This window comes from Lingula anatina, chromosome 5, assembly GCF_051362555.1.
Source record: "Lingula anatina isolate TDL-2025a chromosome 5, LinAna3.0, whole genome shotgun sequence".
NCBI classification, from domain to species: Eukaryota; Metazoa; Brachiopoda; class Lingulata; order Lingulida; family Lingulidae; genus Lingula; species Lingula anatina.
In genome coordinates, this window is record NC_141771.1 from 8,651,271 (window position 1) to 8,665,297 (window position 14,027).

Here is a 14,027-nt window from a genome sequence, read left to right on the forward strand (position 1 = left end):
AAAAACTAAAAAAAAAGCATTGAATTGATGAAATGCAAAACAATAATGTTTAGTTTTAATTTATTGCCTCCCACCCACAATAGGCGTACATTGGTTTTCGTTCAGAAGTTAACAAATTATTGTACAAAAAAATGTAAACAGTGCAACATGTTGTAAAGTCATTCTAGCTGATTTCTACTTCTTGATGCTACTAGGTATTTATATAATAGGTTGTTTTAATGTACAGACACAGATGTTGCACTGTTTACATTTTTTTGTACAATAATTTTTCGTACAGATGTATCTGTACGAATAGCAGTTGCCTGTGTCTGTCGTCGTCGTTGTCGTCGCCATACACTATAAGTGTTATTTTGTTCTATGTAATAAGTGAATTTTCTGAGATTCGATTCTTTGGCCCTTAAACAGTATCAGTATTGAACTTATTATGTTTGTTAAGTATTCCTTAAATTTTTTGCATCTTAACAATTTTGTAAATTGCTTATATAAAAATGATGATAAATCTTCTGTCGTGTATTGTGTAATAAATTGCCAAAAATGGAAATAGATTCACATCATTGCAGTTTGTCAGATTCAATCCCTCACAGTGTTCAGAATCTCAGAATGGAGTAAATTGGACATTTAAAAAAAATATTGATTTTTCCCATCTTAACAATTTTTTCAGTTGATCGTTTAAAAATGAAAGTAAATCGGTTATTGTGTATTATGTAATAACTGTTGAAAATGAAAATAACACATTTCAGTACTTGTGTCCATATAAAAGTGTGACTTTGAATTTCCATTGGCCCATAGAACTTTGATAATCACATTTTCTAGATATCTACATGTATGTTACCTGTAGTATATAATTTAAAAATGATGGTGATTATAATGCCTCAAAATTGATATTAATATTTTGTTTACTGCCGCTACAAATGCTGTAGAAGGAAAACTGTGTTAACTTTTATTTTTCACTTAAGCGAATAATTGCCATACAGCTCAAGTTGGCAAACCAGCTAGATTGGATTATTTTTCTTTCTTTGTTGTCTGTACATTTGATAGCTTTGCTGCCTTTTTGGAATATTTTTATTATTATTATTATTATTATTATTATTATTATTATTATTATTATTAAAGGGATACCAACTGTTTGTATAAGATTCATATTTCCTATATACATTGTTAACAAACAGAAGAAATATAATTCCATTTTACCACCAAACCAGCGGTCATCGCAATTATTCTGTACTTGCACTTAGACCACATGAAGTCCAAAAAAAAAAAAAAAAAAAAAAAAAAAAAAAAAAAAAAAAAAAAAAAAAAACTTCGGCTAACTTTGAATGTATGACAAGGTTCATTCATCGATGAGTATGGAAAAATCGTCTACCCCAGGGAAATCTGTTTTTGGCCAAACCGATGTAAATAAATGTTTTGACAGTGAAATATGTTATCTTTGTAATCATCCGACATAATGGATGTAAACAATGTTGAACAAGTGTATTGTCCATTCTGTGTTGGTAAAATAACGTATTGGTTAACAAATTACGAGGCCATCCAAATCCACATTACAAATGATTTGCGTTTTTCTACATGTGCACTATTTTGCAGAAATTAATTAATTCCCTTTCTGACTAAACATTTTCAAACCTCTTTTCTTCTAGAATATCTCATAGACCCGCGCCTCACTCCCAACTTTGCAGTGGCTGTCAAGGCGAGTGTATGGTTGTATAGCCTGGTCGTAACGGTCTTACCGTTACTGGGTTGGTCGTCCTACACGCCTGAAGCGTACGGGGTCTCTTGTGACCTGAACTGGAAGGGAGAGACCCGAGAAGACATAAGTTACATCATTGTCTTTCTTCTCCTTGGTTACGGCATACACGTCGTGATCATGGCTGTCTGTTATATCAAGGTGATTTTTAAAAAAATATATAATTTTTCATTTATATTTGTGGTCTCTCATGATGACACGCTTTGCCGAATCAATTCTAAGATAATTAATTCTAAGACCATTTTATCGTGTTTTGATTGCCTTTGATAGCCCTTGACACGCGACACGTACAGAAATTTAAAGTATTTTGAATTCAAAACAAAGCAGCTGCTACAAGAATCAGTTCCATATGAGCATTCGTCGAATCTGATACTGTAATTATGTTTATTAATCTGTGGCACCATTCAATGTCTGACAACTCTCCACCCTGCTTTATGTGACAAATAATCAAAACCCCTTTCTTGCCAGATCCTATACAGGCAGCGAAAGTCTCATTCAACTTTGCAAAGATGCTACGTGGCGACAAGATTTACCCAATTAAGGCTTGAGAAACGTTTGAAAGCGGATCGGAAAAATTCAATAGTAAGTTCATATCATAGCCATTGCATTGAGAACTATCTCTCAAACTGTTGTTTTTAATTTTAAAAGGGGCGGAAGTCATTCTGTAGACGGATGTTCGTCTGCTGTTTCAATTTTAAGTAGTGTCTAAGATATTTCCTTTAGACATAATTGTTTTTAAACAAAATGAAAGAAAAATACAGACATTCGGCGACTTTTCCCGGCAACGAATGCTTTGCAAATAAAATCTTATCGGATATGATCTTTGATATGGTTTGATCGTGCAAACTGACCTATTTTCATTAATCAACGGCAGGTCTGCGAGGGGATGGCCTGCGTTCTTGTGCTCGTCTGGATGCCGTACGTAGTGTCCTCCAGTATCAACGCGTTCTGGAGCCTGCCCGCGATGCTGGTAGTAGGACCTACACTGTTCACTAAATGTATCTACATCCTGAGCCCAATTCTCTACGTGTGCTGCAATTTCCGGGGTGATGTCGAAGCTGCGGTTGCAAGGCGTCCAGGAACGGCAACCCATGCTACTGTGGTGAGGTTCAGGAGGATCCGTGAGGTTGTGTCAGGCGATGAATCTACCCAACGGCAAGAACAAAACATGACTCCAGCGTTTTGCACAGAACGGTGTGCGGGTCCTTCTTCAGAGAGGTGCACCATCGAAATTGACCCCGCGTAGCCCAATTGATAGACGCGTCTACGCGCACCGCAGAATAACAGCTTAGAACGTGTTGTGAAAGAAAGGTTTATGTTTTAGTTTGGACAAAAAGCAAGGCTTTCTTCTAGGACCAAGAGGACTCTGAACTACGAAACAGTTGTATAAAAAATATATTGATATGTCCTCGAAATTTTTCCTGTACTTTGTTTTTTCTGTTATGGAGAAAATTTGCTAAAATTTTGAGTTTCACGCACTTATTATGTGCGTCTTCTGAAACGTTTAAACTCAAAGCAGGCGAAAACAGACCCAGCCAATGTCTGAATTAACGATGCTAAAATGTTGGGTTAACACTTAAAAAATATTTATCATGGATGTCTTCATTACGTGTTTTGAGTCAACTCATCGTTATTGCCTTAACATTGCGTGTGAGGTATTATAATACAGTGTCACCCGAGCGATATAGTATACCATTCCACAGACCGCGCTCACTTATACATGTGCGGGGATTGTAAACAAGATAAACAATACAACCGTCCTCGTGCCTGGCTACCTAGCAAATACTGAACGCTATTATAACGTTGCCATTACGTTTATATCACCAAAACGTTATGGTAACGTTATGGTAACGTTATTAAACGTTCTGTATTTGCTGGGTACTTGGGTAACTGATGCTTGGCATCGTGCAGTGCGTTGTAACGAAAAAAAAAATAGAAATTGATAGACACAAATATGTATTGCTGTGACGTTTTTCACTCTATTTCAACCTTATGAAGTATCATGCACATTATACCGGTTATAACTTCCCGGAATGTGTTTTCATTTAAAAGGAACACAAGCAGATACACAATGTTTCTTAAGAAAATATGCAAGGGGGGGGGGGAGGTATTCTCCAAATGTATCGTTATCTCCGCACTACTTGAAAGGTTAAGAAACGTGTATCTTTTCAGTTCCAACGACACGCTACATGTGTATTTAATGTCCAGCGTTAACTAATTATTCAAGTGCAAATTGATATACTAACAATACACGGAATAAACACTCATTGCTGGTATCTCGAGGTCCAAGCTTGACAAATACATGTTTGTGTGAGAAGCTATATGTAACTTCGGTTTTCTAAGTGTCAGATAAAGGCGTTGAAGATTACGATTGAATTAATACTCGGATCACATGTACAAACCATTGGCTGCACTGCAAATACAGTTATTCCATTATATCAATGTGGCCGAATCAGTTATCATTTTGTACCACTTTGGTGGGAAGTTGTTGTTATTGGATTTAATCAACACCATTTGAATCTTTGTAAAGACTCGTGGAATGTAGAATACGGTGTGGGAATTACTTACATGACGTGTTTACACAGATATGAATGCTATTTTGCACAAAATATATTTTCTGACGTCGACATACAATAGTCTATACTTCAAAAACTGTTTGATAATATAAATGTAAATTATAACAACTGATGGACAAACGGCGATTTCTTTAAAAAAAACATTCTATAGTACAGTACAAGTATATGTGAGAGTAGGTCAATGTATGGCAAGGAAAATATTATGAGGAATGTTTTATGAATTGCAACAACTACAATACAAGTGCTGTCACTACAAATGCGTGAAATATCAACGCGTGAACAGGCACTCACAGTTTATCGCTAAGTTAAAGATTACCTGTTTGTACATTTAGCAGTAGAATGTAACTTCAACTTAAAACAAAAATGTCATACAGTACCTTTGGTGTATTTACTGTCTCATAGTCCTGTGATATGATCAGATCTGTCAGAACCTGATACCACGCATTATTAAATCTCGCGATTTATTAACCGCATGTCTAAGAATGAGTCAAAGATGAATCCAACATGAATGTTTGTTGAACAGTTCCATGATCTATGTGTGTATGACAAACAAATACAGTTGCATTTGTCTTTTGGAGTCTGACTGTCAGCAGACGAAATATTGGCTAGTAAATCTCAGTTGTTTTTTTTTCTACAGCTATTGGTAAATGAAACTTTGTGTTAAATATAATACTATGGAATAAACGAACAACAGCGTATTGTAAAAGAGCTGAACTCCACTTCTGTACTGACAGGTATGATGAAAGGTCGCAAAGGTAATATTGTCAGCTGTGGGTCTGGTCACAGTAATACTATACATGTAGATCGGCGAGTTTTTCTGAAAAGATGAAACATAAAAATTATCAAAGTTTTGGTAACTTAAACATCCGTTCAAATATACGTGAACTCTTAAAAAACTAGTTTCACAAGTATGACGCTGTAAATAAGCATTGGTGAATAACGTGTATTATTCAGTTTCGTGAAGACAATGAATGCAATATTTCTACCAACAAGTTCGTTTATTTTCACTTTTTTCTAACTTTTCATATTGGTGGTGGTGGTGGTATGGTGTTAGTTACGGTTGTGTTAGTCGTGATTTTGTTAGGTGTGACACGTGTGCTTCCTCAGGTCGTGGGTATGCGCCTGTCATTGTGTTAGATGTGCTTGCGCCTGATGTGATTGCATCGTAAATTGCCACGCAATCACAACCGCCCACCCAGCAGCAGGCAAACGGCATTGATTCTACGTTGATTCAACGTTGATCCACCAAAATTTACGTTGATTCAACAGTGAATCAAGGTCGTTTGTCTGCTGGGTGCACGTGCACCAACCTGCTGCCTGTCTGTGATTCAAGTTCTCCAAATGTTTCTGTAAACCCTCCAATGTCGCTCCACCGGATTCTCTCCACATCATCAACGCCTTGAAGCATTTCTCGTCGTCGTTCAGCGGAGAGTTGGCGATTTTCTCCACTTCGCCGAACGGGACGCTGAGCTCTAGGGCCACGTCCCGCCACCCGGCCACCACCGCAGTATTACGTATCAAAACGTTGAACGCTTTCACCAGGTTTAGATCTAGGGGTGAGAGAGAGTGCTGGCGGTTACTCAGATTACAGTTTGGACTCAAATGTAATAGTCAGAATAAGGTAATTGACGTCAACTGTTACACTCAAAGAGATGGCATTTTGCATCTATCCATAAAAGGTTTTATGGCTGTTAAACGGTTGTATTATCTTGTTCTTATACTGTAAACTTCGCTTTTATCCTTTCTGCAGTGTAATTTCACACATTTTATGTACTTTGGTCTTAACACAAGAAAACAAACCAAGTTATACATACCTTGTACTTTACGCAGCATGTGGGCTTTGAACTCTTGGACCTTCTTCCGGACCAGAGCCTCGAGATCAGGTCGGCCGATCTTGGTGCACATCTTTTGCAAGGCAGCTGCCTGTACGGGTGAAGCATGAAATAGTCGGAAAATAATTGGAATGTAGCCTTAATTCCATTTGCGTGAATGGGGAAGAAATAGGTGGGTTAAAATTATATTACGGTTTTCTTGAAAATGACGCTGTGCACAGCTTTACGGCGTGGATAACATTAGGATCAAAGACAACTGGAATTTTTGGTGTCAAAGCGAGACAATTTTACACTGAGTAACGTTCCTATGGAAACTGCTCTATATTAATGAAATAAGAACAAGAACACCGCGATACAAACCTTATCAACTGAAATCGCTACGCTCTGGGACCATCTCCGCAATACCACCACTGCCCGCGAGGTGTCGTCAGGGTCGGCTTTCGCTATCTGGGCAACTCTGTGCGAAGATAAACCCAGCTCTTTGCCCAACTTCTCCCAGTCACTACCGAGCATCGGGGCCAGCTCCAAGAGGAATTCGTCTGTGATTGCATCTAGAACACGAATATATATGAAATACCTCTGTTCAGAGAATCGTGTTAATTGGATTTATTCCAAATAAATAAATAAATAAATAGAACAGCTTTGTAATATTTGCTTCAGTAATGCCCCAGAACTCATTTCGATTTGAAATGCCTATTCTTTTCACAAAATACATCCCATACTCCATGTCCATTTAAACACCATTCCCAGCAAATACGTTATTATATAGCGTTACCAGAACGGTTTGTATAAAAAAAAAGCTTTATGGTAACGTTATGGTAACGTTATAATAACGTTCTGTGTTTGCTGGGACTATAAGTGTATTTAATTTAAATTTATTTAGTCTTCCAGGTTTACCTTTATTGTTACAATATTTATATTTAAAGGAGGCGACCAACCAAAATATGATTTTCCATTATCAAAGCAGATATTATCTACGAGGAAAATTTTTGAGTGTGTAAGCCTTCTCTAAACCGCCGTAAAAGAGCATTTTCTACCGTGAAGGCAAGGATCGAGCTACTAATTTTCTTCTCTTCTGTCATAAGCAGTGAAGATTGTAAAACATGAACAGTTCTAAACATCCATACTACGTGGAGTGGTGAATTACACATGATCAGCGACAAAACTCCGAGCTAACTGTAGGGTACAGGTACTGTATGTACATGCTGGCCTATGTAGATACCGAGTATGTATGTTTTCTTTATTCTGAATTGTGTGCAGAGGCGCATGCTTTAAAGAACAGCACTATTTTTCTTCCTCACAATATAGCCAAATTAAGCAGTCAAAATGAAATTGGAGAGGTAAACATATATTGGTACATACACAGCTAATAATAAGCCGTGACTGATCTGAAATCTAAGGTATTAAATCTCTCCATATACATAAGCCAGCCAATTGACAAATGCAAAAGTGTGCTTACATGCAAAGAAGTAAGTGGAAAATAACGTCGCACCTCAAGCACGCTGCATGCATGTATGAAAGTTCTTGCAAATATAAGCAAAAAAAAGCTTGATAAAAAATGCCGGCCCGACTGATTTACAATATCGCGATGCGGTGGCCATGGTACAAGGGGTAGAGGGGATAGAAGGGGGGTTACAATACCTCATCCATTTATCCATTACCTTTATTCTCTTTGACACTCAAGTGCTACATGTGTCTATCTCCCTTTTCGGAAAGAGTGGGACGGGACGGAGGGGTGGGGGAGGAATTAACGAGAAATTAATTTGTGTAATTTTAATGAAGATAGATATCTTGATGATACTTTATTATGCAGACTTACGAAACACGCCTGCAAATAACTGCTGCAATACAAATGCCATGCTGTATTTTAAGGATATCAGCATACATTAATGAACAAGCACACATGAACACAGTAAGGCATGCGGCCAGAACACATCGACTTGTAAACGTGCAATATTCGTGAAATTTCACTCACCGTTGCGCACTTTGATAAAGTGAATGATTAAATACAATTGATTAAATCATAAAAAATTATGTAGCCTAACATGTGTTCCTTTTGTAAATGAAGTTACATGTAACTTTCATATATGCCGAACGCAATGTTTTCGACTAATCAGTATAATTCTTTCATTCCGATATTGTTGGTTGGTTAACTTTTTATTAGGGATTTTAATCCGGTTTGACAACACACAGTCCTCTAAACTACGAGGAAGATTCTACAAACACAAACAAACTTATTTTAAATCGCTACTGACTGCAAGATCGCAATCACTATGCAATTAAAAGCAAATAAAATTATTTGCTCTACAAACGCTATAATGGTACTATATAATAGAGGAATAAAAATAATGAAGGATTCGTAGCAATACTCAAAACGTAGGCAACTTACTTTCCCGTTTGTTTGACAGACCCCTCTTTGCCTACAAAAGGAGAGAGACGATTTATTTCAAATGTGAAAGCAACGTATGCACACGTTGAATATCATATTCATAGACGTTAAAGTGAAGTCACGACTCATCAATGCTGCGCTGATATAACTTCAGTAAGCCACCAAGAGTATTCTATCTGTAGGTGATAATTTGGTGTTGTTTTTAACAGGATATACTCTATGTTGACAGCATTTAAGGATACACGTGACCAGTATTGATTTGCAATACGATATAATTTAGTTCTGAAAAACTTAATCACACTCAAGTACTTACCCAAATGTTTTTAGTCTTCCTTAATCTGAACCACAATTTCTCCCTAAAATACAAACACAGCACAAGTTATGTTAGATGTTTTGTTCTTTAATAAAAGACCGTGCATAGCTGTCTATGATCCATCCACTGATACATTTACTTGTATCGAATCTAATGGAGAGCAGAATCTTTGCCATATGGGCAGTCAATTTGTCCACACCGGCATTTCCGCTGTGAAAACGATTCAGCACTAGTACTTGGCGCAGAGCTAATTCTTTAATTTTTTAGTTATAAGAGTCCACTGTATTTTCTACTCACTCTGGCGTTGGTAACCGTAGCAAGCAGCGTATGGACGGCATATCTGGCGTCACTGCATGACTGATGGCGGAGTCGTACCAATGGCCGTCACCATACTTTGTTGTCACCCGGATCTCTTCGTCCTCTACAATTTAAAAAAAAAAAACTCGACGATATATGAAATCTTGATCAGCCTTGTAAACTTGCAAAATATGTAACAAACCAAAAAATAACGTGTGACATAGAATTTTTTGCCAGTTTAAAGACATATGAGAGCAACGTATACGTATACAGCAACACCGATATCACGATGAACAGACATTTAAAGTTAGAAACAAAACTGACTTGCAGAGTAGACAGTTTAGACAAAAAATATTGTATACACTAGTATTCTGGCATACGGAATATAATAATGACAATTTGAAACTGTTCAAATTAAATTGCTGACAAAGTCAAATGAAATGAAATTTAGATCACATTAGTGACAAGGGATAACCAACTTAAATATAAAAATGCAGCTATAACACCATGTGCTTTAATAAAGGACGTCGTTATATATGTATATATATGGATACGTTTATAACTGTGGTACAACCAACTAGTAAGAAGGGAAGCAGTATCAATAAGCTAAATCGCACGCACGTACAAACACACACAAACACGCACGCACAAAAACGTTCACACGCCCGCAAACAAACACATACCTTCTATCGTAATGGCAAAGGGAATTTGCACACTGATCATGTTTTGTCCGGGTAAAGAAGTGGTTAAGTTGAAGGTGTCACTGGCAATATACGTCTTCCTCTTCTGGTGGTCTGTTATATTGATTACCTGGAAATAAAACGCACACATAAATCAGTATACATGTACCAGTTACCTCGGTACGATTGTGTATTTGCTATATATATATATATATATATATATATATATATATATATATATATATATATATATTAAAAGTAAAAACGTTTTTCCTGTACGAGTAATATTATATATAATAAAAAGAAAAAATGAACAGCAACTTTTTTGCCCCGACCGGTTTCTTTCTTTCTTCGGTCGGGGCAAAAAAGTTGCTGTTCATTTTTTCTTTTTATTATATATATATATATATATATATATATATATATATATATATATATATATATATATATATATATATATAAGAGTAAGAGAAAATATAGAAATCAAAACTCAAAGAGCTACCAGTACTCCTAATAAGAATTTTTAATTACAACTTAAATGTATGAAACATGCATTTTGAAGCACCGCGGTAGATTTTACTTTTTGGAGTATGGTCAAAACAGATCCGGTTTTATTTCAAACACACAGGTAGCATGTACACTTAAACAAATTTATCCAATAACTTATTACAAACCTATGCCTAATGGAGAAAAATCGTCTACTTATGTAATTTCTAAACATGCAGCGAATGTCAAGTTCATGTGATGTATCATACAGCAATTTGTAAGTTGTGTTCAACTCACCTGCAGTGACACTGTAGATGTCGCTTCAAACGTATCTACGTCGAATGTTATTGATAGATTTTTACAATCTGACGTGGTTACAACGCCCCCTGCTGGCGAGATTTTATGTGACGTTCGTTTATGTAGCGCCACCGCGGCGGCCTTCCGTGGTAATCGGGTGACTCGACCCTGAACAACTACGTAGTTCTGAAATTGTAAATTAATATGAATGTCTTATGTCTCATAAGATATAACAATCTTTAACCAAATATGACAAATCTTGATCTCAGTAAGTTACGGCATCAATCAATGGAAGTTTGAAGTACATCAAAAGCGTACAGATCTTTTTCATTCATTTATTTTTTCTAACATTCAGAAAACTTGTGATTCACGTTTATTGCAAATTGAATCATACAAATGTGTCGTATGACAAAGATTCTAAAAAGCATCATTTTTCATATCCTTTTTGTTTATGAAAACGGGAGTCACCAATTTCAAAAATACCTGTACAATGTTTATGCAATTAACTAATCCAATAACGGGTACCGGAGAAGATCATCATTGGTCAGAATTGTGCCGGAAGTGACGTGCAGTGGTGTTAGAAGCGAAGCTGAGTGGTCATTTTAACATAGAGGTGAACGGCAGTGAAGACGGGTTGTCGGAGGAAAAAGAAGTTTTCTAAACAACATGGTAAGATCAGGGCCGTAGCCTCCGGGGGGGCAGGAGGGGCAGCTGCCCCCCCTGGGATTTGAGGCGCAAATATGGCAAAATGGCAAAATGAACCCACAATTTTTGACTTCTGATTGAGCAATAAATAACAGTTAAAATGCACCAGAATGCAGTATTATACATACAGTTTTTTAAAAATTTTCCACACCCACCCCACCCCCTCGGGGGCTTTGCCCCCTCGTGTCCGCTTACTGCCCCCCCCCCCTGGCATTTTGCTCAGGCTACGGCCCTGAAGATAACTCTCCTTTTTTACGCATTTTGGGCAGAGAATACTTGTAGAAATAATAGACGCATGATATGAAAACGTGACACGGAACTTGAAGGTGCAAAATCGCCTTTGTCTTGGCATTCGTCACTGATTTATGCCTACCCCAGTGTAAAAGGTGTATCAGTGTGATCATGTGTGTGGAATTTCATGCCAGATGGACATATAAAGATCTAAAAATTCGTCAATATATTGAAAAAAAAGATACAGCTGTGCACAGCAGTCGGAGATCGGTACATTGCACTTGTTAGTTACAAACTACTTCCTGGTTTTCACAAGGTCCTTCAAGACCTCTAAAACATCGTTGTAATTGCAGCCCATACCATAAAACACCCAAAAATACTTAGATATGGACATATCGGATTATATTAATGCCAAATTTCCACATGACAACGATTTATAGACTCCCGGGAATTATTTCCCCTTTACGCTTTTTGTCGCGCTGGCGGTCGACGCAGCATTTATTTCTAAACAAGTTGACCGCAAATTAAGCACGATTTTGCACCTTCAAGTTCCGTGTCACGTTTTCATATCATGCGTCTATTATTTCTACAAGTATTCTCTGCCCAAAATGCGTAAAAAAGGAGAGTTATCTTACCATGTTGTTTAGAAAACTTCTTTTTCTTCTGACAACCCGTTTTCACTGCCGTTCACCTCTATGTTAAAATGACCACTCAGCTTCGCTTCTAACACCACTGCACGTCACTTCCGGCACAATTCTGACCAATGCTGATCTTCTCCGGTTCCCTTTATTACATCCTCGGTTTTAAACATTTTGACTAAATCTGTCTAACTGATTTGCTCAGATTGTTCTTTCTGTTACAATATAAAGTTTCTTCACACCATGCAATAAGATTGTTTATATAACTACTAGCAACCCTTTTACGAATATACCTGTCCTTCTAGCCGGTAGTTTTTAACAGTGTGGGGTACCGTTTCCCACTGGTTACCATTGACGTCATAAGACACGCGCAGAGATATCTCGGGAGCTGACGAGAATAAACGATCTCCAACTGGTATGCCGATTATGATGTCACTCTGTGAAAGGACCAAGTAAACTCTTTATCAGTAATGATAGCAAAGCAAATTGCATTCATACTTGTATTTTAGACAGCCTGTGAAATGACGAGGACATCAAATAATATAGAAATAATGAAGCATGCAAAAATTGTCATATGTGTTATCTGTTACTTGCAACACTCACAAGAATAAACTAAACTCATGACAGCTATATCTAATTAAATAGGCCACAAGAAAACAATTCGCGTCCATTGCAACTAAATTAGACGAAATACATGTGAAATAAAAACACAGTGTAAATATTTTCTAGCTTTTTCATTCCATATTCATTGTTCGAGCCCAAGCTATACTAAAACAAATATTTAAAAATCAAGCCGTCATCGCTATTAGGGACAGCACTGTACGTAAAATTTTTGGAAAACCCAACTGCATGTTATATAATAATGAGCAAGCACGCATATTGCACACATTTAAAGGCACCAGATGACCGAACTGTTGCCTAATAATAAATGTGTCTTTAAATGCACCTACCTCCAATTCAAATTGCCCGCGTGGTTCGAAGGCAATGAGTGCCCCCATAACGTATCTGACGTCCTCACAGCCCACCTTGTTCAATATACTATTGGGGGTGTCTACGTCACACAAGATATCCTCGCCGTCCAAAGTGCCTGGTACTGCCTTCACAATGGAGAGCAACGTTTGGCTGGTGGATCGGAAACTGGAATGAGAAAAATGTTTCAAAAACATGAATGAAACAGCAGATTTTATTATTTATTCGTTTTCAGTTATCATTCTTTACAAGCTATTTCTTTCTTTCTTTTTTTTGTATTTTATTGTAGGTTTTTTCCTGGGAGCAGGGGTGGCAGCGGTAAAAGACTACTAACTTTGTTGGCAAACAAAACAAACAAATTGAGGCGAAAATCCATCTGTATCCTACCAAACCCCACAGGTTTAATTTAATTTTCGTGGTATTTTAATGCAACAAACTGGAATTCAAGCATGCAGACCGGAAGTCTTACCATATCATTTCCCAGCTATCTGGATCGCCTTCCATCTGGGACATGTTGTGCCACTTGGCAACGACACGACGGACCACCTCTTTTTCTCTGTCCTCCTTCATAATACTCTTGTCACGACAAACTCTCCGTATTTCATTCCTGACCATTCTCAGAAGGGATTTCTGCATCGCCTGGAGCTCTTTGGTGATGTCAAAGACGCTTTTCTTCATTTTTAGTGCTGTCGTTTTAAAGGACTTATTTTCTGGTTTGACCTCTGATCCTTCTGGTTTAGTCTCGCCTAGTTCTTCCTCCAGACTCTGGATGGCCCAGTTAACTGTTTTCTCCATCTGCAAGAAAATTAATGAGGTAGAATGAAGTAGAATGAGTATGAAGTAGAATTCGAAAGTAAACCTAAAGAGATA

At 37.3% G+C, this 14,027-nt stretch overlaps 1 protein-coding gene across 1 annotated transcript in view; it reads right to left on the reverse strand.

The window, feature by feature from the left end:
• Positions 1–4,397: 4,397 nt before the first annotated feature.
• LOC106154780 (uncharacterized) overlaps positions 4,398–14,027 on the reverse strand; it is a 32,248-nt gene continuing 22,618 nt past the window's right edge. The window contains exons 31-42 of the mRNA XM_087013647.1: positions 13,627–13,952; positions 13,139–13,325; positions 12,482–12,625; positions 10,615–10,800; positions 9,835–9,961; positions 9,152–9,275; positions 8,855–8,897; positions 8,542–8,572; positions 6,513–6,703; positions 6,135–6,243; positions 5,631–5,870; positions 4,398–5,137 (exon numbers count right to left, since the gene is read on the reverse strand). Of these exons, the coding sequence (XP_086869773.1) occupies positions 5,112–5,137; positions 5,631–5,870; positions 6,135–6,243; positions 6,513–6,703; positions 8,542–8,572; positions 8,855–8,897; positions 9,152–9,275; positions 9,835–9,961; positions 10,615–10,800; positions 12,482–12,625; positions 13,139–13,325; positions 13,627–13,952 (1,734 nt within the window). The 3' untranslated portion in view covers positions 4,398–5,111. The remainder of the gene's footprint in view (positions 5,138–5,630; positions 5,871–6,134; positions 6,244–6,512; positions 6,704–8,541; positions 8,573–8,854; positions 8,898–9,151; positions 9,276–9,834; positions 9,962–10,614; positions 10,801–12,481; positions 12,626–13,138; positions 13,326–13,626; positions 13,953–14,027) is intronic.